Consider the following 27,911-nt stretch of genomic DNA (forward strand, 5'->3'; position numbering starts at 1 on the left):
CCAGCTGTCCTAGAACTCACTATGTAGACCAGGCTGGCCTTGAACTCACAGAGATCCGCCTGCCTCTGCCTCCCAAGTGCTGGGATTGAAGGCGTGTGCCACCACGCCCGGCCCAGTTTTTTATTCTGTAGTCTGCAATCTGTTTCCTTGAGGTAAACCCTATTTATTGGTTTCCTTCTGTGTCCTTTTCCTTCCTGTTGGCATGCATAACATCTGTACACACATACATCCACATGTGTGCGTGCACACACAGCTCACAGAGGGACACACCTCATAGACACATGCCATGCCCACACTCGCACCCCACCCCCCTTACCCATCCCCCTAACACCCACTCCTCACACACCCCTCACAGACACAAATACACAGTTATATACAGTTCAGATGTGATATAAGCATAAATCCTTTTTAAAGGGCAGTGTAGTAGTATATAAGTGCTGTGCATAAGGTACTTCGTTCCTCTTGTGGCTATGTAGTACAGTGCATCATAATGTTTTATCAGTTCCCTCAGTGGACATTTAGATTGCTTATATTTTATGGTCTGACCAGTAGTTCTAAAGCAGATGCCCCTGTAAACATAGTTAGGCATTTCTGATACTCTTTCTGTGGAATACATTTGAAATTACAGTTTCTATTTAAGTCAAATATGAATTTAAAATTTTTATATAGTTTGCCATGCATCTACCACTTCTTCACAAATGAGGTATGAAAAGACATTTTACCACATTCTGAGCAATATTACATAATATTTGAAGTCAAATTAAAACAGTACCTTCCTTAGTTGTTATTTTGAAGCTGAAGAGTTAGTATTTTGTATGTTTATCATCCTTTTCCTCTTGTGTCATTTGTCTTTCTATTCTTTGTCACTTATTTTATTATTTCTTTTTTAAAGTTTTAAGCATTCACTTTCTTGTGTGCATGTGTGTGTATATGTGTGTGGATGCCTTGGCCTTCACGTGAAGATCAAAGGACAACTTCAGGGAGTCAGTTGATTCTCTCATTCCATTTGTGGGTTCTGGAGATCAAACTCAGGTCATCAGGCTCTACAGGCCTTTGCTGATGAACCCTCTCACAGACCTTCATATTTTCATCACCAGAATTTTTCCCAGTGATGTGGAGGAACTTTTGCATGTTAGGGAATTAGCAACATATTAATTATATGCAAGGATTTTCTCAAATTGTTACTAAATTGATTATAATTGATATAATTGTTACTGAACTGTTTAAATTTTATGTAACAAACATCAGTAGGCTTTATCTTGAGACTTTTGAAGGGCTATTTTTTGTGTTGTTTTAAAAATGCTTCAAGAAAAAAATTACAAAGGATTGACCTGTTTTCTTTGATAATTGCACAATTTCATCTCTTTTTATGCTTAAAAATACCATCTAATTGGAATTCTTTTGTTACATTGAGGTGAAAACTAAGTTGTTTTACTTCCAAATGACCAGCTCCAAAGACAGTGCTAATGTGTAGGGAACATGGGGATAGGTGTTGCTCAGACTCCTTCCGAATTCCTCTCCAGGTTGTGTTCCTTTTGTGATTTTTATTTATATTAAAAATATAGAAAAAGATCAACTTATCATAATCTTCCAGCTGCCGTCATGCTAAGAAAAAATATAAACTCATGTACTTTTTCATTGTTCAGGTTTCTTTCCACTTTTATTTGGTCTGTAAGACATGTATCTGCAGCATTTCTGATATTTTAGATTTAGATCATGTGCATTCTGCTTGTCATTTGGCCTAAGTGTCGACTGGTGTTAATTGTTCACAATGTACAAAGAAACTGCAGCCTCAAAATTTGTATCTGATCTTCTGTCTAGATTTTGGACTGGTTTGTGCAGATTTGTTTGGCTTTGAAACATGTACATGATAGAAAAATTCTTCATCGAGACATAAAATCACAGGTATGTTTGTCCTATTTTGTCAATAATAACTTCTGTTTTCTGCCCCCTCCCCCCTTTTTTCCTTGGAGACAAAATCTTAGTGTTGCTGACCTGGAACTGACTTTGTAGTTCAGGCTAGCCTCAGATGCTCCGTGATCCTCTTGCCTTAGTATCCTGGGTACTGGGATGAGCAGGTGTGAGCCTCTATGCCTGGCAGTAATTTCTAAATGCCCAAGGACAGAAAGAACAATGGGTCGTGTTGTCTCCGATCCCAGACTTTGAGCCTGATCCTCTGTGCTTTGGACTGTCTTGTCCTTTCATTCTGCCCCTTCACTAGATCCCTGAAAGCCTCCTGGTATGCAGTCTGCCTTGGCACTCCTGCTTAGGTTCAGACCCTCCTCTTTCTCCTTTTACTCTCTCCTGTGATAGAATAGATCTAAGAAATTGATATATGGTGGGTGAACTTTTGGAGATCTTGTATGTCTGAAGATGACTTCATTGCTTTTTCTCTTGGGTAATAATTTTTCTCTTGGGTAATTTGGATATAAATTTCTAGGTAGGAAATTCTTTTCCTACAAAATCAGAGATGTGGTTCATTTGTTTTCTGCACCAAGTGTTGCTATTCAGGAATTTTAAGCCATTATGATTTCTTTCTTTTTTTCCTGGAAAGATTTAAGATAATCCCTTTGTACCATTTGTCCTGAAAGTTTGCCAAGTTGTGGATTGGTGAGACTCACTCTTCATTCACTATGTTGTGCTTTTTTTTTTTTTATTTTAATCTTTTTGAGACAGGGCCTCCGTGTAGTCCCAGCTGACCTGAACTCACTATGTAGAGCAGGCTGGCCTTGAACTCACAGCGATCCACCTGCCTCTGCCTCATGAGTGCTGGGTGTGTTGTGCATTTTTGATTCAAGAATTTATGTAACCTCTGAAAATGTTCTGGAAAATGTTTAACTTTTTTTTAAGTTTTGTTTTTTTTTTTTTAGTTTTTTTGAGGTGGTCTCTCTGTAGCCTCAACTGGCCTGGAATTCACTATGTATAGTTAGTCTTGAACTCACAAAGATCTGCCTGCTTCTGCCTCTCTCCCAGTGCTGGGATTAAAGGCGTGCACCACCACTCCTGGCTTAATTTTCTTTTTTCCGATTTTTGATATTATTATGTATATGTTTGCCTATGTATCTGTGTGAGTGTATGCTGTGTGTGTGCCCTCAGAGATGAGAAGAGAACATTGGATCCCCAGTGTTGGAGCTGGAGTTACAGATGGTTGTGAGCCACCTGATGTGGATGCTGGGAATTGAATTCAGGACCACCGCAAGAGCAGAAAGTTCTCTTAACTACTGAATAATCTCTCTAGCACCCTGGAAAATGTTGACACTCTTGCAAATACTGCTCTGTGTTACTACCTTCACAGTCTCTGCATTTTTCTTTAAACATATTGAGAGCATCTTAATCTTGTCACCTCAAATATCTTCTTCGTTCTTTCATATTTTTTCATTGTCTTCTACTGACTATTAAATGAATTCTTCATAATTAATTCAGTCTGCCCTTCTTCCTTATTTTCTTTTCCATGGTGCCAGGGATCAAACCCAGGGCTTTGAATGTGCTAGAAAAATACTCTACCAGGCTGGAGAGATGGCTCAGCGATTAAGAGCACTGACTGCTCTTGCAGAGGACCCGGATTCGATTTCCAGCACCCACATAGCAGCTACGAACTGTCCTTAACTCCAGTTCTAGGGGAATCTGAAGCCCTCTTCTGACCTCCATGGCATTGCATGACATGGGTGCACTCACATACATGCAGGCAATACACTCATACACATAAAATAAAAATAATAAATAAAATACTTTTTAAAAAAAGAAAAATATTCTACCTTGATGCTGGATCTTTAGCCCCTAATTAAAGCCCTTTACATTTTCTGTAGCCAGTACTTATGCCACATAGTTGTTATTATAATGACCATTTTCTAAGTAATGGGAGACATCTGTATATCTGTTCTTAATTGGTTCTTAATTGTATTTTGTTTCTTTATATATTATTCTTTCATTAATGGATACTTCTTTGTCATCACCCCCATCCCCCCACTTTCTCTTTTCTTCCTCGATAGCACATGCTTATCTTGAACGTGTAATCCTTTCACCTTGGCACCTGGAATGCTAGGATCATAAGTTCTTTGCAAATTTCCAAACATATTTACATTTCATGTTTGATTGTATTGTTTTATAAATTTGTGTTTATTTGAAATAAGAGTCTGTAGACTAGGCAAGCCTTAAACTTACATAGATTCTCCTGCCTCTTCCTCCTGAATATTGGGATTATAGGCATGCACTGACCCCTGGCTGATAAGATTAATTGTATTCATAGTGAATTTGTCATTAATGATTTTTGTGGTTTTTTTCTCTTCATATTAGATTTCTTTGCGTCTAACTGAATTTTTACCTAGGCTCTTCTATGAATGTTTTGTTTCCAGAGCTCAGGTGTGAGGAAGTGGCTGGCGATGAAGCCAGGCCTCCAACCCTAACTTTACCTGATTCTTGCCTAGAGGTTTCACCATTGTTTGACTTGAGTCAGTAAAGTGGAAGTGAGGTTTCTTAATGTCAAGGTCCAGTGTCTGTCATCTTGTCTTTGTAGGCGTGCATGTTTTTACATAGTGCAGTACTCCCAAGGTAAATGGTGGAAAGAAGGGGACCTATGTGAGGGAAAGGGAGCTGTGTGGGAGGGGGAAGTTCTGTGTGGGGGGGAGCTGTGGGGGGGAGCTGTGTGGGAGGGGGTGAGCTGTGTGTGTCGGGGAGCTGTGTGGGATGGGGGGAGCTGTTGGGGGGGCTGTGTGGGAGAGAGCCTCATGCACCATCATTCCTACATCCTTCCCTATCCTCTACCACTAATTCTATTTCATCTTATTTTACTAATTCTAGCCAGCCCTGCTGTCGTCCTGTGATTGAACATGTGCCTGACACAAGTCTCAAGGCTGATAGGAATTTAATTCTTCTTTAACCTATGAACTCCAGCTTTCTATTGTTTCCTAGAGCACTGGAGTTCTGAAATGGCTTTTTGTTTGTTTTAGATTTTTTTCTTTTTAAGGATATATTTGGCCTTGAAACATGTGCATGATAGAGCCCCCGCAGCATTGAATCTCTGTTTATGAATAAAATATAGTTGGGTAAATGGTTGGAATTTTAAAAAAAAATTATTGGCAGGGTGCATGCTATAGTGAAGGTGGGGAGATCAGAAGACAACCAGCAGGGGTCAGTTCTCTCCTTACACCATGTTACTTCCAGGATTGAACTCAGGTTGCCAGCCTTGGTAGCAAGCGCATTTACCTGCTGAGCCATCTCACTGACTCCTTGTTGGAAACTCTATTTTTTAATTATTAAAATGTTTTATTTTTATTTGTACAAGTGTTTTCATTGCCATGTTTACTAGTATGTGTGTGGTACCTGTGAAGGCCAGAAGAGGGCAACAGAGCCGCCATGTGGGTGCTAGGAGTCAAGCCTGAGTCCTCTGGAAGAACAGCAAGTGTTCCTAATCTCTGAGCCACTTCTCCAGCCCCTTGTTGGAAACATTTAAGGTTACTTCGTATAGTTAAGCCAATTTTTAGGAATTTTCAGGCAGTTTTTTTATGGGGACGGGTTGTTCTAAACTCATCTTTTAAATAAAAGTTTTATTGATATACATTTACATATCATCAGATTGACCTATTTGAAGTACACAGGGCCTGGAGAGATGGCTTAACAGATAAAGGGGCTTGCAGTCAAACTTGATGACTAAAATTCAGTCCCCAGGACCCACATGGTAGAAGAAGAGAACCGATTCCCACACATTGTCCTCTGACCGCCACACACATGCCATGGCAGGTATGTACACACAGATACACATGGAAATACATACAAAATAAATAAATCTACAGTTTAATGACTCACATGCATACTGAGTTGTGAAAACATCATCCATCTCTCTAATTCTGCAGAATTTTTTTATTACATCAAAGGAAAACTATCTGCTCATTTGTAATTGACACTCCTTCCTCCTCCATGTAGTCCCTGGTGACAACTACTACTCTGTATATAGATCTGTATTCAGGATATTTAAATGAACTCAAAATGCACCTTTTGTTTACTTTTAAAATGGACTATTTGCCTGTTGGAGGTGTAGGGTGTTGACACAGGCTCTTCTGTGGTCAGGGTGCCCTTAAACTCATAGACCTGCAGGTGACTGAATTTCATATCCTCCTTCCTGTGACCCCCAAGGGCCAGGATTATAGGGATACTCCACAATGTCAATTTGAGTTATTTTCCTTTCCTTTCTCAGCTGTAAGTTTTAAGTATTTTTCTTTACTGGAAATAAGTTTCTTTTCAAGTATGTAATGTGCAAATATTTTTCGCATTCTGTGGTTTGCCTGTTCATTTTCTTAAAGTTATTTACATTTAGTTAACTGTGTGTGTGTATGTGTGTGTGTGTGTGTGTGTGTATGTATGTGTGCATGCCACCCCTACTATGGTGTATCTATGGAGGTCAGAGGACAACTATGGAGGTTTGGTGGCAGGCAGGCACCTTTATCTGCTGAGCCATCTTTGCTAACCCATTTGTAGGGTTTTGTTTTGTTTTGTTTTTCCTTTTTTTTTCTTTCGGTGGTGTCCTGATATGCAACTTTTTTTTTTGGTCTTTTTGAGACATGGTCTCCCTGTAGCCCCAGCTGTCCTGGAACTCACTATGTAGACGAGGCTGGCCTCGAACTCACAAAGATCGGCCTGCCTCTGCCTCCTGAGTGCTGGGATTAAAGGCGTGCACTACCACGCCTGGCTGCAACTTTTTTTTTAAGTTTTAATGAAGTCCAATTTCTTTCTTCCCTTCCCCTCTCTCCCTCCCTCTGTCTCTCCCTCCTTCCCTCTCTGCCTCCCTCCCTTCCCTCCTTCCACTTTGGCTTTTGTTGTCTTACCTAAGAAACCATTATCTAAGAAACCTCAAAGGCATTACAATTTATTCCTATTTTTTAGGGGTTTTATAGTTTTTGTTGGGGTTTTTTTTTTTTTTTTTTTTGGTCTTTTAAAAAAATTTACTGAGTTTTTGGGCATTTCATATAATAGATCTTAATCAAATTTAGACCCCCTTCCCCATCTGTACCCCCCCCCAATACCACCTCCTGACTGAATTTTGGCATTCTGTCATGTATGTTAAGTCCTATCTGGTCAAGAACTTGTATCCAGGTATCCCTTAGTGCAAGTTTGTCCACTGGAGTCTAGTCAGCCTACCTAGAGTCACTCCCTTAAAGAAGATCTACTCTCCCTCATCCAGCTGTAATTAGTTGCCAGTAGTTCTTCAGCTAGGGTTGGGGTCTGCTGCCCATTTCCCTGGTTCTATGCTAGATTTTTGTCTGATTTAGTTGGCATGGGTCTTGTGCATGCTGACAACATTGTTGAAAGCTCATATAAACAACTTCACAGTGGCCTGAAAGCCTCTGTTTTTTTATTTTTTGAGACAGAGTCTCCCTGTAACCACACCTGGCCTGGCACTTGTTATGTAAACCTGACTGGCCTCAGTCTAATAGCTATCCACCTGCTTCTGCCTCCTGGGTGCTGGGATTATGCCACCATGGCTGACTAGGAGTTTTATAGTTTTAATTCTTATATTTAGTTCTAGAATCCAGTGTGAGTTCATTTTTACATATGTGTGAGGTGGGAAACAATATTTATTCTTTTGCATATGGATATTGTTATTCTAGCATTATTTAACTGTATTAGTTATTATGAAAACTAGTGTTGACTCAGAATTAATGGGACTGGAACAATATTTTTTTTCCATCTGTTACAGAACATATTTCTAACCAAAGATGGGACAGTACAGCTTGGAGATTTTGGGATTGCTAGAGTTCTTAATAGGTAATGTACCAGCTTTAAATGTTATTTTAATATATTGTCTTCTGTGAGATTGACTCCATTATACTGTATATGTGATAATTTATAATCTCTTTAGTTGTCTTACACTTCTCTAATAGTTTTGTTGTTGTTCTAGCACTGTAGAGCTGGCCCGGACTTGCATAGGGACTCCATATTACTTGTCACCTGAAATCTGTGAAAACAAACCTTATAACAATAAAAGGTATCTAAAATGATTCTCATCATATGATGTATTTCTTTAAAACTTTCTGCTACACTGTATTTAGTAACCTTGAGAATACTACTGTAAAATCAATAATGTGCATGTAAACATATCTATAATTTTTTTCATGTATGTTGAGAGGAATTGTAAAAAAAGCTTATTTCGCTGTCTTTACTGAAGGAACTTTAGAAAGAAATGTTTTATTGTTTAAGTTAGTTAGAAATAGCATGCTTTCTTTTGTCTTTCTTATTGTAATAGCCACTTCCTCTTAAGCTGTAGCTAATTTTATTGAACTCATACTATATTCCAGGCACTATTTTGAATTCTTTCTTTCTAAAGAAACTAAATTCAGGGAGAGATAAAGTTCTTTAAATTCCTCACCCCAATAAGTGGTGGAGTCTCAGTGTCCAAACTAGGCATCTGAGCTATCCTGTGGCTGATAGATTGTGTGGCATGTGACTACAGTCAGTCCTGCAGTTGAATTTCAGTAACCCTTTATTTCTTCTCCTTTCTGATTGAAAAAATCCCAACCAAGAGACTTTGTTCAGCTGGCTGTCAAACTTAATTGTAACCAATTAATTTTTTCATGTTAACTAAAATTTTCATTATGTGCAATAGTGGCACAAGTATTATGGGAATAACCAACCACTCTCTAATTGAATGGAGCACATACCTGACATTGATATCAGGCTTAGGAATCTGAGGCTAGATAGGTCACAGGACATAGGGGATAGCCTAATACTAGTTTGTTTGTTTTTTTTTTAAAACTAAATAGTTATATTAAATTGACTGTTAATGATTTATTGTAAGAAAAACAAAATTTTCATTTTGTAATACTTTTAAAATCTTGGCATTTTAAAAATAGCTGGGTGTGGTGGCGCACGCCTTTAATCCCAGCACTTGGGAGGCAGAGGCAGTCGAATCTTTGTGAGTTCAAGGCCAGCCTGGTCTACATAGTGAGTTCCAGGACAGCTGGGGCTACAGGGAGACCCTGTCTCAAAAACACCAAAAAAAAAAAAGAATAATTGAGTAAAACATGTTGAAATTTGCAAAATAAAAAATAAATGGAATGAAACTTTCAATATGATTCTTCCAAAAATTAAATTCTGTAATGAAATTTCAAAGTAATTGCTTAGGTAACCCTTCTTTTTCTAATTGCAGACAACAACACTTGTCATTTAGTGATGTTTAAAATTTGGAGTTGTAAAGAATACTTTATAGAGCATGTATTTTCCCCAAGTGTTTTCATGCTGCTTGTGTTTCCTTTAATTGAAAAAAAATTTAAGTATATTTTTATGTTAAGAAGAGAATTCTCACTTCTGTTTTCTCCAGTGACATTTGGGCTTTGGGCTGTGTCCTTTATGAATTGTGTACACTTAAACATGCAGTAAGTAAAAGTTTTGAGTTTTTAAAAAAATTGTGGCATTTTTCAGATAATGCTTATGGATGAGAAGTTTTTATCTCAGTTTTAAATTTTCTTATTTTCTGAAAGATAAACTGATTTACTATGTTATATATTTACTGTTATATTTTGTTTTGTTTTTTTCTCAAACATCATTTCTTTAAAATATTTTATTATTTTTATTTAATGAGTATGAGTGTATTGCCTGCATGTATATAAGTGCAACCATGTCGTGCAATGTCCGCAGAGGTCAGAAGAGGGTTTGTATTAGTCACTTTTCTATTGCTGTGATAGAAACACCATGACCAAGGGAACTGATAAAAGGAAAAGTGTATTTAGCTTATGGTTCCAAAGGTACAAGAGTCCATCATGCCATCATGGAGGGAGGCATGGTGGCAGGAGGTGGTTGGAGCAGGCTGGAGCAGAAGCAGAAGCTAAGCTCTCACATCTTCAAGCAGACACAGGAAGCAGAGAGTGACTCATGATCCAGCAAGGCTTAAGAACTCTCTAAGCCCACCCCCAGCGTGGCCACACCTTCTAAGACCTCCCAAAACAGCACCACCAACTGGGGATAAAAATGTCCAAATACTTGGAGCCTATGGGGGACATTCTCATTCAAACCACAGACCATTGTTAGTTGCCATGTGGGTGCTGGGAACTGAACCTCAGTTCTCTGCAAGAGCAACCTGTGCTTTTAACCACTGAGCTATCTCTCCAGCCCTCTCAAACACAATTTCTAATGATACAAATAGATTTCATTCCTCTTTATGTAAATTTATCTATTATGAATTCAATGTTTTAACCATATATATATATATATATAGTCTTTTGTTGAGACAGGGTCTCCCTATGTAGACCAGACTGGCCTTGATCTCACAGAGATCCACCTTCTTCTGCTTCCCGAGTGCTGGGGTTAAAGGCATGTACCACCACATCAGGGTCTACTCAAACATTTTTTAGTTTTATTTTAGCAAGTTCTTTCAAAATACTGTATTAAGCTGAGTTTGATGGGAAAGCCTGTACTCTTAGCATTTGGGAGTCTGAGGCAGAAAATTGCAAGTTCAAGACCAGTCTTGGCTACATAACAAGATTCTCTCTTAAGAAAATTAAATTGAATAAAGAACACCCAAATTATTTGAAATTATAATTAGAAACTATTTGAAGAATTTTCTGTGATAACTGGGATGTTTATTTTTAAGAATAAACTTCCAATATAGAGAAGAAAAAATTCAAAGAATTTTATTCAATGTATTTAAAAAATTTTTTATTATTATTTTATTTTATGTGTATGAGTGTACTGCCTGCATGTATGTGAGTGCACCTGTGTCATGCAATGCCACGGAGGTCAGAAGAGAGCTCGGATTTCCCTAGAGCTGGAGTTAAAGATGATTTGTAGCCGCCATGTGGGTTCTAGGAATCGAACTTGGGTCCTCTGCAAGAGCAGTCAGTGCTCTTAATTGCTGAGCCATCTCTCCAGCCCCTCAATGTATTTTTTATTCAATCTATTCTTCAAGTAATTTGTGTTTATATTTGTGTGTTTGGTGTGTGTGTTCTTGTCAGTGTGGTGTGTGTGCATGTGCACATATGCATGCATGTTAGAGGTTGCAGGTGCCCATAGCGGCCCAAGCTCAATATCTGGTGTCTTGTCTCGATTGTTCTCCATCTTTGCCTTTTTTTTTTTTTTTTTTTTTTTTTTTGGAGAACTCGCTTGTCAGTTTGCCTAGGCTGGCTAGCAGTCAGTGAGCTTTAGGCATATCTCCACCCACAACCTGCCCTACTAGAGTGTCTTTTTACATGTGTTCTGGGGATTCAAACTTAGTCCTTATACTTGTCACTTTACCAGCTGAGCATCTCCCTAGCCCTTTATTAAGTAGTTTTTGAAATAATATAAAATTTTTGTCCTAAATGGAATTATTATTGATAACCGTTTCATTTTTAATCTAGTTTTTAAAGATTTTATTTATTTTAATTTTGTGTATTAGTGTTTTGCCTACATACATGTAAGTATACTACATGTGTGCCTGGTTCCCATGGAAACCAGAAGACTATGTGGGATCCCCTGGAACTGGAGTTTAGATGGTTGTGAGCTGCCACATGGGTGCTGGGATCCAAATTCAGGCCCTCTCAAAAAGCAGTGAGTGCTCTTAAACTACTGAGCCATCTCTCCAGCCCAGTTTTCAAACTCTTTATTTTAATTTTTGAGACAGGGTCTCACTGTGTACCTCTAGCTAGCCTGGCACTGGCTATGTAAACCAGACTGGCCTTAAACTTGAAGAGATTTGCCTGTCTCTGCCTCCTGAATGGTGAGATTAAAGGTGTGTGCCACTACACCTGACTTTTAAATTTTTAAATCCTTTTATAAGCATGTTTTTATCACAGATTAAACAGTATTGTATTTTCATTACAAAAAATTCAGAAAATACACAAAATTGCAACAAAATAAATAAATACCATAAACAGTTTTAACAAGAAATGGCTACCTGAATTTGTTGTTTCTCTCTAAGCCTTATTCTAATTTATCAATCAGATTACTTTTCTGTTTGTTTGTTTGTTTTGTCTTTTTGAGACAGGGTCTCCCTGTAGCCCCAACTCTCCTGGAACTCCCTTTGTAGACCAGGCTGGACTTGAACTAACAGAGATCCACCTGCCTCTGCTGGCATTAAAGGCGTGTGCCCCCATGCCAGGCCATGACTCTTATTGTTACCTACCTTGAAGTTGTACATCATCCTTTGTCCCTTGGGTTTTTAAAGTATACAGAAAGTTTACTGGTTAAATTATTTGGGACAGGTTTGTATTTTTCTTTTGTATTCATTGGAAAAGGATGATTGCTCAAGTTTGGTTTCTGTATTTTCATATTTAATGATTTATTTTCTGGATTTTAGTTTGAAGCTGGAAATATGAAAAACCTGGTACTGAAGATAATATCTGGATCCTTCCCACCTGTGTCTCTGCATTATTCCTATGATCTCCGCAGTTTGCTTTCTCAGTTATTTAAAAGAAATCCTAGGGATAGACCATCAGTCAACTCCATATTGGAGAAAGGTTTTATAGCCAAACGCATTGAAAAGTTTCTCTCACCTCAGGTATGTATTGTAAAATATGTCATTAAACTTAAGCAGGAAGGTTATGGTGTTTTAACAGTAGAGTTAAAGTGAGAGCCTCAGAATCAGAGGGTGGGATGCCCTTCTCAAACTGTTGTCATCACTTTTCATCTTATATGCTCTATTCTTACCTGCCTTAGAATTGTACATCAGTCTTCTGTCCCTTGGGTTTTGAACTGTGAAATTATTAAGCTGTTCAGTGCTTCACTTTTCATACCTGTAACCTGTAAATAATAGGTATATTTATGTGAGATGCCTATGAGAATTAAGTGACAATGTACATATATACTGCTTAATGTCTAGCACTTAAGTTCTCAGAGTATTCAATATATATATTATCAGCATGTTAATTCATTATACTAATGAATAAGCATCAGTATAATTTACATAATTTAAATTATATTTGACAGAATCTGATTGGAATCCATTGTTTTGTGGGCATATATATGTGTGTACTTAATTGTTGTCTCATAATTTTTCCTTTAGTACTCAAATATTGGTGCAGAACATATACTTTATAGAGGTGAATTTTAATCTGGCAAGTTTTATAAAACAACTTGCTGAATAGCATCAGTTACTCAAAGATATGATCACTTGGAAATTGGAATTATTTTACTTTTTATGTTGTGACTTCTATTAATTTAAATAATCACCATTTAATACTTCTGTAAATATGTACCAAAAATATAATCCTATTATTTATATATGCTTCTGGTTTAACAGAACATTCCTGTGAACAAATACTCTTCAGAAAACAAGAGATGTGGATTTAACTATTAATGCCAAAAGAATGTATTAGTAAGCAGAAAAGCCTATTAAAATTTGGAGGTTAAAGGTTACTTGTATAAAACATAGCAACAGTCTCTGAATTGTACTGTTTTACAAGAGTTCTTTGTTAAAATAACTTTTTCAAGGGCTGTTTAGATGTAGTGTACTGTTGGGTTTGGGGCCGCTACCAGATAAGAAACAAAGACTTCATTTACTCTTACTGAAGCCCCCTCCCCCGGCCAATGTAAGTAGTTAGGACATACCATCTCAAGGCCAAAGAACTGGAATTCAACTACCCAGCAATGAAAGAGAAAAAGTTGAAGCCTCAATTACCAACTTACATATATGCAAAAGAGGCAGATTCTGATGAATAACAGAATTTGACATTACATTTTTGGTACATATGTATATCAACCCTCCTTGCTGCTAGTTAAGTACCACTTGGATTTCATTCCTTGAGAAAATTTGCACCTTTTGTTTTTTAGGTTTATTTACTTGTTCAGTATTCAAGTGAGGTGGTTTATGATACATTTTTAAGACTATAGCTTTGAAAAAATTTATTAACTTTAACATGAACTATTGCTTCTAGTGTCACTATAATACTCTGAAAAAATTTTATTTTATTTATATTTTGTGAGATAGGATCTCTCTATATAGCCTGCACTGGCTGCAAACTCATGATCTTCCTCCTCAGCCTTGTGAATGCTGGGATTACAAGACAACTTTTATTATTTATTTTCTTTTTTGGTCTTTTTGACACAGGGTCTCCCTGTAGCCCCAGCTGTCCTGGAACTCACTATGTAGACCAGGCTGGCCTTGAACTCACAGAGATCTGCCTGCCTCTGCCTCCCAAGTGCTGGAATTAAAGGCGTGTGCCACCACGCCTGGCCAATAACTTCTATTTTTAAAATCATTAATTCTCTCAGTGCCCTTAGCCAAAGTTTGTAGAACCTGGCTCTCAGTCTTGTAGCCTGGCAGCTATTATTCTGCACATGGCTTAACAAATCATGGATAAGCTTTGAATCATTAAGAATACAGTTACTGTCTGGTACAACTCTGATGACAAATATACTCCATATTGGCCAAGTGAGTTGGTACATACCATTAATTGGAAGGCAGAGGCAGGTGAGTCTCTGATTTCAAGGTCAGTCTGGTCAGCGTAGTGAGTTCCAGGCCAGCTGGAGACCCTGTCTCAAAAGACCAAAAGAAAACAGAAAAAAAGAAAATTCCATATCTAAATTGTCCAGTATCATAGCTTCTGGCCACCTGTTGAATACTGGGAGTGTGTATTGGTATGACTAAAGAAGTAAGTTTAAAATTTTTAATATAATTTACTTTTAATTCAGATAGCCACATGGTGGTGGCTTTTACATTGGATAGCATACCATTAAGATTCCAGAATCTACTTGGATCTGTGCATGCTATTTCTCAGTTTAGATAAACATACAAAGAACTGAGGAAATTATTCAGTTGGGGAGCAAGTTTGAGGTTATAAAGCACTCAATAAGCCAGGTCTAGTGATAACAACGCTAAGTTACAGCTGCTCAAGAAGTTGAGGCAGGAAGATCCTAAGTTCAAGACTAGCTTGGGCACCTTAACAAAACCCTATGCCAAAATGTCAAAATAAAAACCAACTCAATAGAGAGATGGCTCAGCAACTAAAGACACTGACTGCTCTTACAGAAGACCCAGGTTTGGTTCCCAGCACCCACATGGGGCTAACAACGGTCTGTAACTTGAGTCACAGGAGATCAGGTGCTCTATTCTGGTTTTTGTAGGCTTTGCACAACATGGGTGCACTTACATGCAGGCAGAATACTCATAGAGATAAAGTAAGCATAAATAAAGAGGTGGGGAGCAGCAGGAGAAGGAAGACTGGGAATTTAGCTGAGATAGAATGAAGCCAGAGGTTCTATCACCAGTTCCATAGAAAACCAGATACTGGTTTCTTCTAAGAAAGAGAAGAAAAAATGTATATGTTCAGAGGAGAAAACATGCTCACATACTTGCTCTGAATTATCTTTGAACCAAACTTATCCTCATGTTTATCTTTTTGTTTTTCTTTTGGTCTTTTTGAGACAGGGCCTCCCTATAGTTCAGCTGACGTGGGACTCACTATGTAGACCAGACTGACCTTGAACTCACAGAGATCCACCTGTCTCTTCCTCCTGAGTGCTGGGGTTAAAGCATGTGCCACCATGCTGGGTTCATTCATGTTTATCTTTTTCTGTACTGGTTCCCAAAATTTATTACACAGAATCTCCTGGAGGACTTTGCTGGGTCCAGTTACTGTCGTCTCTGCTTCAGTAATTCTGAGACAGAGCTAAGAATTTGCATATTGATAAGGCTGGTGAGATCAGAGAGGCTGGTTTGAGACACTGAAAATAACTTCTGTAGGGGATCCTCAGTGGGAAAGGATAGTCCCAGATCATAGAGGCTTTTGCCCATTGGGCATCTGGTCTACTGTTGCTGTGGGAATATTCTTTCTCCTGCACCTTACTTCTCTTGAAGAATGGGAAAATTCACTTGGTATTTCCTTCTTTACAAATGAGATTAAAAAAATAAGCTTAAATTGAGTTAAATCTTTGTTGGGATCAGTTTTGCATTGGAAAAAAGAGTTAAAGGATGTGGCAAGTGTAAGTATTTGCTTCACAAAATGTTTATAAGTGCTCAGGAATAAGTAATGGAAGGCTTATAATGTTAAAAGAGACACTGTAAGAAATATAAAATAGCATATTAGCAGTTATGAGCATGAATTCATTGCAGGTCCTAAGATCATTCAGAGAAGACTTAAAATAATTGTTTCAGAGAAAGTTTCTTTTGATGTGACTCTCAAACAGTTTAATTTTTTTTTTATTATATGTGTATGAGTGTTTTGCCTGCATGTATGTAAGTGCACTGTGTGTGCCTAGTACCTTGGAGGCCAGAAGAGGGCATCATATCCCCTGGAACCAGAGTTAAGGATGGGGCTTTACTATCATGTGAGTGGTGGGAACCAAATCTAGGTTCTCTGTAAGAGCAGCCAGTGCTCTTAACCACTTAGCCATCTCTCCAGCCCCTTGTGAATGGTTTTGAAACAAACAAGGGATATGAATGCATATAGAAGACAATGATCAGTCCACATATGTAGTTTTGTTAAATTACTGAGATATGGAAAAGGCATGTAATATATGTGTTGTATGTTGGTCTAGCTTGAGAAAGAATGACTGGAAAAGCAATGCATTTGTAAGATTAGAAGGAGTGGATAGTTAGCATGAGAATTTGCTGAATGGGTTTTAATTATTCAGTTTATTAAGCAACATCATTATGATTGAAAGAGAAAAATATATTGTGATTACTGGGTAGCTTTTTCTTGTGTTGTGGAAACTGTATATTTTCTAACTTATTCTTTTTTAAATTCTTTTTCAATCTAAGCTTATTGCAGAGGAATTTTGTCAAAAAACAATTTCAAAGTTTGGACCACAGCCTTTACCAGGTAAATGACATGTCATATGAGGTTTTTCATCTGTTTATGGTACTCAAAGTTAGCTATACTACAAATAAATATTGAGAAGATAATTTGGAATGATTGTAGACTAAATTTCTAGAGGAAGTAAATGTTAAAATTATTTATGACATAATATGCAATAATTTGATAAATTGTTAAAGTTTCTGTTTTTGGTCTTTTTGAGGTAGGGTCTCCCTGCAGCCCCACTGGCCTGGAACTCACTATGCAGACCAGGCTGGCCTCGATCTCACAGAGATTCTCCTGCCTCTGTCTCCTTAGTACTGAGATTAAAGGTGTGTGCCACCATGCCCAACGGCTGTCCTATTTAGATGAAATCTGGCTTGAAATTTTATATCTGTATCAAATGTTCATTTGGTATTTTAAGAACATGTAGAATGTTATAAAATGTCTAGTTGAGGTGTAAATCTTTATATAAAACATTTTTCTTTAAGAAGTGGTTCATATCCTAAAATGGCTTTTAAAATTTTTATTTTCTGTGTATGAGTGTAATGCCTGCATGTAGGTGGATGCATCCGTGACATGCAGTGCCTGCGGAGGTCAGAAGAGGGTGTCAGATCTTCTGCAAGAGCACCCAGTGCTCTTAACCACTGAGCCATTTCTCCAGTCCATATTCTAAAAATTTTTTAGTAAATTATTGTGAGAGCAACCATTTTATTAAGGAATAGGTATTCTTTCACTGGCAACAGAATATTTGTAGAATTATAAATGTTTTTATATATTATACACATACTTCTGTGAGAGGCAAGTAATTTGTTCCTATATAAGATCAATTCAGAATAGATTTTGGTCTTTTAACTTTTTTGTTTTTCTGGTAAAAAAATGTGATACTTTATATTTTGAGTTGGATAAAGTGATACAAATAAATACCGTATTATAAAAAATGAGTCTATATAAAATGGAAATGATATTGCAGTGTTTGCTCAAGAAGACCTGCTAAATTTAGAATTTTTTTTTTAAGTGCTGGGGATTAAACTCAGGACCTAAATGCCAATAGACACATTCTTTACAGGGGGTAAGGCTGGGTAGGAATTAGGAAGGAGAAAGCTGTTTGTTGTAAAAAGAGATGGATAAATGTTCAGTAATATGGAACCAAAAAAAGAATGGTGTTGCTGACATGCTTATAAATACTTTGTGGGTTCCAGCCCCGCTACATTAAGCTAGAGGTGGCCTTGACTTGGTGCCTGAGAAGTTCTAAAGTCAGGTAAGTAATCCTCTTTTCTAGACTAGCTGAGAACAGTTTACATGTTTGTATTGAGAATGTCCATTTTTATGATGTTGTGCCTCCAGTTCTTTTTCCAGCATAATATTTCTCTTGTTATTTTAATACAGTTAGCCAAGTTACAGCATCGTGACTCTTTAGAACTACTTAATTGAATCATACATTTGAATTTCTTATACTTCCTAGTCTCTGGGTCAGGATTTGCTTATAATTTGTGTTTGGAAGACCTTACCCTATCACATTGTATCTCATATTATCAATATAAATTACTTCTGAATCTCTAATATGTCATCCAAGTGGCCAGTATTATTTTTAGTTTTACAAGTTTACTAATATGAATGTGTGTTCATTATAAAAAATTTTTAAAGAAAAATTACCCCAATTTTAATGTGCACTCAAATTTGATATATTTTTCCTGATGACATATGTACACTGACTTTGAATGAGATTGTATGGTAAAGGTTCATCAACACAAATACATAAGGAAAATTTTCCAATAAAATCTGTAGTAATTAAATTTTTGTTGACGATCTGAATTTAATGGTAGTATTTCATTGAAAACTACCATTAATATTTTTCCTCTCCTAAAGAAAGAATACTTGTGGGGAGAGAATGACTGAATTGAGTTAACACATGGAAAGTCTGTTTAGAGAGTGGGCTGGAAGAGGAGAGCAAGCTTGCTCAGACTTGGAGAGTTGGAGCAGAGCTAACATCATAGATGGGGTCTGGAGGTCAGGCACAGACTGTGCTCTTTCACTTCTTGCAGTATTTTGTGTGTGTGTGATTTTGTGTGTGTAGGGGGGCGTCTTTGAAATAGAAGTTTCTCTATTTTCTGGAGTTTTATGAGATTCATTTTGTTTTTTTATTTTTATTATTAAATTAGTTCATCAACAATGTCATGAATGTACATAGTGCATTGTGCTCACTTCCCCCAACCCTCTCTTACTTCCCTTCCACTCCTATCAACTCACATTCTTTGCTCTCTGTCCCTTTTCTAGATTCATAACTTTTGGTTTGGTTTTTGACCCATTTGGTTTACCCAGAGCCACATGTGTGATGGGGATTGGGACTTTGCATTGCAGCCTGGTGGGGTCACCAGTGTGCATGACTTTTGTAATATTCTTGAGCCATGTGCATAAATAGAACTTTCTTAGTTTGTTTCCCTCAACTTATTAGCTAAAACTGAGCCTCATCTAGGCTTAATAGTGATTAAATACTTAATCCTCTAGAGTTTTATTGTCCATAAATGTTTATGTTTCTATGATTATTTCTTCACAAATATCCTTCACATAGGTTGCCCTCCAGAAAGTTTAGTTAATTTATATTTCTGTCAACAGTGTACAAAACACTTATTTTGCTAATGAATGTTTTAAAGTTTTTTTCAGTAGGTCTATAGGTATGCACATCCTTTAAAATATCTGTGAAGAACACACAAAGGCATCTCAGTGGGTCGTCTCATATAGACATTTATCCTAGTTTGTCTGTCCATTGTGGTGACAAAACACTCTGACCAATACCAACTTGGGGAGGAAAGGCTTTATTCAGCTTACATCTCCCGGGTCACAGTTCATCAGGGTAGGAACTCAGGCAGGAACTTGGAGGCAGAAGCTGGAGCACAGGCCATGCAGGAACGTTGCTTACAGGTTTGCTCCACTGGCCCCTGCTCAGCTTGGTTTCTTATGCAACACAGGCCCACCTGCCCAGGGATGGCACTACCCATAGTGTGCTGGACCCTCCCACATCTTTCAACAATCAAGAAGATGCCCCACAGACATGGCCACAGGCCAGTCCTTTGGAGGAAATTCCCCAATTGAGGCTCCCTCAACCCAGGTGTGTCAAGTTGACACTAAAGCTACCCAGCACAACAGTGATCCCTCAAATTTAACTGAACATTTTAAAAGTAAATTTTACAAAAATTTCTCCCCTTTACCATAAAAATTAGTATATGGATTTGATTGCTTAAAATTATATTGCTGTCTTTCAGGTCAAAGTAAAAACACTGAACAACTTACTTCAGTGATCTGTTAACTCCTCTATCCTCTTCCTGCTGTATCCTTTGTATTTTTACCATTTGTCTTGAAATATTTTATTTAAATTTAAAAATGAAATATCTGTTTAATTTGAAATATTGACATTTTTAAATGAAGTGGTCATATCTTACTTCCCAGTCAGCACTGATACTCAAAACAACCATAGAGATTTGTACTCTCCTCTTCTCAACAACTATATTGCAGTTGCTTCTTGGAATTTTATTTCAACTTAATTTCCTCTGTATTATCAGATTGTAACATATTTGTATACCTGAAATTATTTGTTACATAATATGAAATAAAATTTCTGTAATAAAGACATATAATATAAATACAAAAAATACATGTGAAGGAAAAAATTGCTCATAGTGATGGAAATATTGTTTAACAGTTGTTCTTGAAAACAGTTTATAAAACATGAATTCTTAAAACTCATTTTTAACAACTTTGGTGTATAATTCATATACTATATAATTTTTACTATATATTTTATCCATTTACTTATACAACTCAATTTTTTAATATATTCACAGATGGATATTACTGTTATCTCTTACACTCGATTTAAGGAGATTTTGTGTGTGTGTGTGTGTGTGTGTGTGTGTGTGTGTGTGTGTGTAGAGGCCAGAGGATGTATGTCCTTGGGTATAATCCTTAGGAATGCCATGTACTTCCTTTGAGACAGGGTCTGTCATTGGCCTGGAACTCACAATAAGGTTGGCGGATGAGCTCCATGGGTCTACCTGTTTCCACCTCCCCAGTACTGGGATTATAAGCAAGTGCCACCTCTCTTGGCCCCTGGGGGATAATGAAATTTGATTCTGCTGCTTCTAAGGCAAGCACTTTATCATTGAGCTATCTTCTTACTCTCAGGATATTATTTTTTTAATTAAGAAATTTTGTTATCTTGAGTTTGTCTCATACATATATCTTTTATATTTTTTTATTGAGCTTTTAAAATTTCATACATTTCCCACTCAAATCCAGATCCCCCATCCCCCATCCATGCCTCCCCCTATTCCCCCATCAAACCCTATGCACTCTGCCATACATGCTGAATCCTATTCATTGAGGTATTTGTACCCAAATGTCCTTCAGTATAAATGCGTCCACTGGAGTCTAATCAACCCATCAGTGGTTATAAGTCAGACTCTCCCTCGCCCACCAGCAATCAGTCTCAAATAGTTCTCAGTCTAGTGCTGACTCACCACCTATTTCTCACCTCCCCTTGGGCCCTTGTTTAATTGAGCTGATATGGGTCCCTGCATTCAATGAGCAAGCTCCAGTGGCCTGGAAGCCTCTACCTCCCTGTAATCATGAACCAGCCTTGGCTCTTAGAATCTTTCTGCCGCCTCTTCCACAATGATCCCCTACACTCTACAGTCTCTTATTTTCCAAAACTTGACCAGTTGAGGCCTTCTGTATGTAACACACTCTGATATACATTTTTTCTTACTGCTGAGTAGAACTCCATTAAGTAGATGTACCCCCTTTTCATTAACCATTCGTCAGTTGAGGAATATTTAGGTTGTTTCCATTTCTTAGCTATTGTGAAGAGAGTAGCAACAAACATGGGTGCACAGGTATCTCTACAGTATGATGAATCCTTTGGGTATATGCCAAGGAGTGGTATCACTGGATCATATGGTAGGTTCGTTTTTAATTTTTTGAGGGTTCTCCACACTGCTTTCCATAGTGGTTGCACGAGTTTGCATTCCCACCAGCAGTGAATGAGCATTCCTCTTTATCCGTATGCTCTCCAGCATTTGGAGTCTTCCATTCTCTTGATCTTGGCCAGTCTGACTGGGGTAAGATGAAATCTTAAAGTGGTTTTAATTTGCATTTCTCTGATTACTAAGGATGTTGAGCACTTTTTAAGGTGCTTCTTAGCCATCTTTATTTTTTCGCTTGAGAGCTCTCTGTTTAGGTCTATCTCCCATCTTTTTATTGGTTCATTTTTCTTCTTTCTTTTTTAAGTTCTTTGTATATTCTGGATATTAATCCTCTGTCAGACATGTAGCTGCTAAAGATTTTCTCCCTCTCTGTGGGTTTTCTCTTCCCTTCCTTAGTTGTAATTTAATGAGGTCTCACTTACTGATTATTGACCTTAGTGCCTGAGCAGCTGGTGTCTGATTTAGAAAGTTCTTCCCTATGCCTATATCTTGGAGGGTGCTGCCTGTGTTTTCTTCCAGCAGTTTCCAAGTTTCATGTTTTATATTGAGGTCTTTGATCCATTTGGAGATGACTTTTGTGTGGGGTTTTGCCTTGTCTCATATCTTTAAAAAATAGTTTTAATGTAAAGTTCTTGAGGCATTGATAATGTCTAAAGAATGGATATTAATTAAGTTTCAAAGGCTGTCAATGATTGTGAAAATATAGCATTATTTTGAAGAATTTTGACATTAAAGATTTAACATAAAGAACTACTGAAAAATTCTGTCTTTTTATATAGGTAAAAGACCAGCGTCAGGACAAAGCTTGGTTTCTCTTGTCCCAGCTCAGAAAATCACAAAGCCTGCTGCTAAATATGGAGTGCCTTTAACACATAAAAAATATGGAGATAAAAAGTTACTTGAAAAAAAACCACCCTCAAAACATAAACAGGTATGCTTATGCTACACGCTGATTATTGTCCAATTCAGTTTGACCTTATATAACAGCAGTTCCATTGAGTTATCTTTGTAGGCATAGCATGGTTTTTATTCAGTTACTAAGAGACATTGCTCTGCTTCATCAATCTTGGTAGACTTAAAACCTTACAGAAGCCACAGGCAAGCATTAAGTAGATACATTCAATAAATAGCTGCTACAATAAAAAGTATTATTTTAAATGAAGTCTGTCATTTGATTTACAAAGTCCTTCTGAGATTATTAAGCAGATTACTTCCATCAATACTGAGTCAGGAGTGGGTGGATGTTGAAGTAACTGTTGCAGATGACTAACTTGACTATGTTTTTAAAATATTTTTTTATGTGTATGAGTGTATTGCCTGCATGTATGTAAGTGCACCCATGTTGTGCAGTGCCGGCAGAGGTCAGAAGAAGGTGTCAGATCCCCTGGAACTGGAGTTATGGACAGTTGTTAGCCACCATGTGGGTGCTGGGAATTGAATCCGGGTCCTCTGTAAGAGCAGCCAGTGCTCTTAACCATTGAGCCATTGCTCCAGCCCCATAAGTTGACTATTTTAATAAATTGACCTAATCCGTCAGAAAACACAACTAAAAAAAACCCTATTACAAACCAAATTGGAGATGCTAAGATGGTATGAGTCTGAAGTTCAGGAAAGGAGTACAAACTTTAGGAATGAATTTGAAGGTCAGCTTCAGTGGCTTCAGTTTCAGCAGCTAACAACCATCTGTAACTCCAGTTCCAGGGGATCCGACGCTGCCTTCTGACCTCCATGAGCACTGCACAACATGAGTGCACTTATACACATGTGGGCAATACATTCATATACATAAAATAAAAATAAATAGAAAATAGTCTAAAAATGAACATATGTAACCTTCCTTAGGAAATGGCAACTCTGTCCTTCCATTTGCTCTCACCGAAACTTTTGGTAGCCACCACCGACTACTCCTTCAGCATCACACTGTCAACTCTGTCTTCACAATATGTGCAGTTATCTCTCACTACTTTTTCTTCCACATTAGTCCTAGCCACTCATTTTTCACATAGGTTACATTGCCAATCTCTTGACTAGTTTCTGTGTTTTCAAACCTTCCTCCTTCCGTCTGTTGTGAGCTGAGTAGACTGAATGTTCTGTTATACTGAAGCTGACGTCTTCATTTCAGTCAGGATGAAAACCAGCATTTTGAATGGGATGGCCTGCAAAGCCCTCTGACAGCCACCTCACCTCTCCAAGCCTTGTTTTCCACTTCCTCCTTGGTGATCTAGGCCAACCCTATTCTAAACTTTTTGCCAAGCACTACTTGCAAAAATGTGTATTTCCTTGCAGTTTCTTTCATGCTTCTACTCAAAACTCAATTTGTGATCACACTATATCAAATGACAGCCATGGCTCTGCCCGCTCCCACGTGTCCAGTCTACTGTGCTTTTGTTTTTCTCTACAACATTATCACTAGTCAATGTTTATTTCATTTAATTGTTTATTGCCGTTTTCACCCACCTCAGTGTATAAACCTCATGGGGGTGAAGATTTTTGTTATGTTGATCACCAACAAATTGTCATTGAAAAGTATTTCTGGGCAGGTAATAAGCTCTCCATATGTATTTGCCAAAAAAGTGAATGAGTAAGTGAGTGGTAACTTGGGCATCAAGTCACTTTGAGACATTCGTTGTTTACAAAGAATAACAACCAAATATTTCAGTGACTCTCAGATTAAAAAAAAACATTTTGTTATCATTTTTAGTAAACTTAGAAGCATAGAGAACTACCTGAAGGGGAAATGATAATTTTAACTTTACTGAGCACACCAAAAATATAAGTCAGTGGTAAAGAAAAAGTAGATTTCAATGTATTTTTAATCAAAAAAGACAAGTACCTCAGCTCAATAGTAGTGCCGAAGACACTAAAAATTAATATAATTTCTTTAACTTCCATTTATAACCTAGAAATGAAGATCTGAGGATCCATAGAAATGTGCTCATTGAAATAAAAATTTATATGCTATATCCATACAAAACCATTTAGTGGCAAAGTACTGCCTATCAAAGAAGTACACACTCATGCTTATGTAATAAAGACCTTCCAAGATTCCACCTGGTCTGTTGTACCAATCTTCCATGATGCACCAGATTCTGCCTCTTAGCTAAATTGAACCCCTCACCAGTTACCTACTAAACCCTGTGTACACTTTTTTCTTCCTGTTTTGTTCATTCTGACCACTTTTTGCATGGACTTTTTTTGCCTCTTCTATGTAGGCACAGATCAAATTGATACTGTACTATTTTATAATACTTAAAAAAAATTATTTAATAATCACATAATTAGAAGCATTTCATTACAACAGCATTGACATATTCAGTAACAATTTCCAGAGCTAAGATGCATCTCTTTCAAAATTGGCTGTAAATTTTTAGGTTTACAGTTGAACTAATACAGTTATACTCTGTTGTACTCAGTATAAACCCTGTAAGACATAAAATTGAATGAGGTTTTAACCTTTAAAAAGGATCTCCATTTCATTTTAAAATATCCTGTTTCATACAGAAAAACTCATTTTTAATGCAACTAACACAGTCAGTTACTTTCTGAGATCCTTGGCACCTGAGCATGGATATAAAGTCATCAGGTAAACTTCAATTGTAATGTTTTTCGCATCTACTAATTAACATGAAGCAAATTTTTATGCTTCTTTCTCAAATATAACTCATTTTTTTATTTGTGATTTTAATTGATTTTAAATTGATTTAAATTGATTTTTGTGTGTGTGTGTATTTCATACAGAACATCCCAGACAATCTTATTCATCTATATACCCACATCCCAAGTGGCACCTTCCCATAGCCCCCTTCCCCACTGGAGCCCATATACTCTGTCATCACTGTTACTGTCTAATGTGTTGTCAGTGCTCCCAGCCATTCCCCAGTGCTTGTCCATCCTTCTTTTGAGTTGTTGGCCAGGGTGGCCCAAGAGACTGTCAGACAGTAACCCAGCATAGAACTGGGAAAATGAACAGCAGACCCCAGTCTTATCTAAAAGAAATATTGGCAACTGCTTGCTGCTAGATGAGGAAGAGCTGATCTTCCTAAAACAGGGAACTCTAGATAGGCTGAATATCTTATAATACTTTGCTGGGCAAAATGAATCACATACTTCTTTCCCCACATCTTATAGTTCTGTAGAAACAAAGGCTTGGAAAATAAAGACTAAAGGAACAAGTTGTGAGGAATGCTCAAACTTTAACTTGTAGATGAAGAGAATGCTAGTATTGTGTCCAGGGACATTGCCACACTGGCACTGGAGGCAACGATATTCAGAGTTCTCAACTGCACAAAAGGAGATAGGAAACATCACAAATACTTGAGTACCTTTTCCACAAGACCCATCTTACTTTATTTCCTAGTTGCCTCTCCTGCCCCTCCACAAAGAAGAAACAGGGCAACAGCTTCCTTATCAGAACCCCTTCAGCACCTTGTATGCATACTTTTAATGTTTTTTATTAGAATGCTATCTCTTTGAAGTCAGGGACTGTATTTTATACATCTTTGCACAAGTTACATGGTAGCAGGTTTTTTTTTTTTTAAATAAATGAACAAATACTAAATTCCTATCAGCAAACATCTTTTATTTTTTAACCATACTAAAAAAGGTAAAATGACAAATCAAAACTTTTTTTAGGCACAAGTAGACCAGTGCTTTTTGAGACTTATTCTTTGCATGTCTGTGGTATACGCATATGCACACACATGCACTCACCCCAAACCATGTGTACGTGCATGGAGGCCACACATCGACTTCAGGTGCCTTCTCTCACTCTCCACCTTATTTTTTGAGACAGTCACTCAGTGAACCTAGAGCTCACTGCTTTGATTAAGCTAGTTGGCCAGCAGGTCCCTGGCTCCTCCTGTCTCTATTTCCCAGTGCTGGGGTTAGAGACACACATCACCATGCCTAGCTTTTACGTGGGTGCTGGGGACCAGAGGTTGAAACTTAGGTCCTCATGCTCCCAAAAGGCACTTTTAGTCACTGAGCCATAATGAAGCATAATGAATAAAAAGGCAACTTTTGAAATTGGTTCTTTGCATGTATGTCTAACTTTTCAGATAGAAATTTGATTTCTAGGGCTGGAGAGCTGGCTCAGTGGTTAAGAGCACTGACAGCTCTTGCAGTGGACCCAGGTTTGAATCCCAGCACCCACATGGCAGCTAACAACCATCCATAACTCCAGTTCCAGGGGATCCGATGTCCTCTCTGGCCTTCGTGAGCATTATATAACACAACTGCACCTATATACATGTAGGCAATACATTCATACACGTTAAAGATAAAAATAATAAGTGAAATTTTTTAAATTTGTTAACATTGGTGCAGCTATGCAATTTTAATTTATAAATGACAAGCAAATTTTAGAAATATATTGTACGACTCTAATTCTTAGATTTTTCTGTTGGGCCTAAATTAAAAAAAAAGACACAAAGAAAATTTTCTCAAATACTTGTCACTATACTTTTCTGTAGCGGAATCACTGTGTTCCAGAATACAAGCTGGTAAGTAGTGATATAAGAAATACTTATGAATTGTGCTAAAACCATATGCACTCAAAAGTGCAGAATTTTAAAGTTTATCTCAAATAAAAATTCTTTTCACAATAGCTAAGAGATGGAAGAAACCTAAGTGTCCCTCAGTTGATGAGTGAATAATGAAAATGTGGTTCATTTATATGATGGAGTTTTACTCAGCAGTAAAGAAAGATGAAATCATGAAATTTGCAGGTAAATGGGTGGAACTAGAAACTGTGACTTTAAGTGAAGTAACACAGACTCAGAAAAAAAAATTGACATATGTTCTTCCTCATATGTGGATCCTAGCACCAGACTCTGATAAGTATGCAACCAGACATAACTATAGGAACCAGGATAATGGAAAGGAAACAGGGAGGTAAAGAAAAAGAAATAACCTGAAAGAGAAGAACAGTAGGAAACAGGCCTTAATAAGGGAGATATGTATAAAAATTGGGTTAGCTTAAGGGAGGGGAGAGGGAAGGGTATACAAGGGACCTAGGGGATAAACGGAAAGAAGGAGCTCAAGAGAGGTAGGACCATAGAAGAAGGGTATTATGTAAGGGAGAAGGGGGGAAATGGGAACACCTTAAGTGGGAAAACCATGATGGAGGGGTGAGACAATGTGAGAGATAAATAATGCCTAGCTAGTTTTGAAAACCAGAGGGAACCATATTACTCCTACAACCTACTGACAAATTATACATAGCAGATCAAGA

General features: G+C 37.5%; 1 protein-coding gene across 4 annotated transcripts in view; it reads left to right on the forward strand.

The window, feature by feature from the left end:
* Positions 1-27,911, forward strand: part of Nek1 (NIMA related kinase 1) — a 182,039-nt gene that overhangs the window by 20,503 nt on the left and 133,625 nt on the right. For all 4 annotated transcript variants that reach the window (XM_008824939.3, XM_029559550.1, XM_029559551.1 and 1 more), the window contains exons 5-11: positions 1,822-1,905; positions 7,691-7,758; positions 7,892-7,978; positions 9,311-9,365; positions 12,263-12,463; positions 16,664-16,724; positions 22,459-22,610. In XM_008824939.3, the coding sequence (XP_008823161.1) occupies positions 1,822-1,905; positions 7,691-7,758; positions 7,892-7,978; positions 9,311-9,365; positions 12,263-12,463; positions 16,664-16,724; positions 22,459-22,610 (708 nt within the window). The remainder of the gene's footprint in view (positions 1-1,821; positions 1,906-7,690; positions 7,759-7,891; positions 7,979-9,310; positions 9,366-12,262; positions 12,464-16,663; positions 16,725-22,458; positions 22,611-27,911) is intronic.

This window comes from Nannospalax galili, unplaced genomic scaffold (assembly GCF_000622305.1).
Source record: "Nannospalax galili isolate Female #2095 unplaced genomic scaffold, S.galili_v1.0 scaffold109, whole genome shotgun sequence".
NCBI classification, from domain to species: Eukaryota; Metazoa; Chordata; class Mammalia; order Rodentia; family Spalacidae; genus Nannospalax; species Nannospalax galili.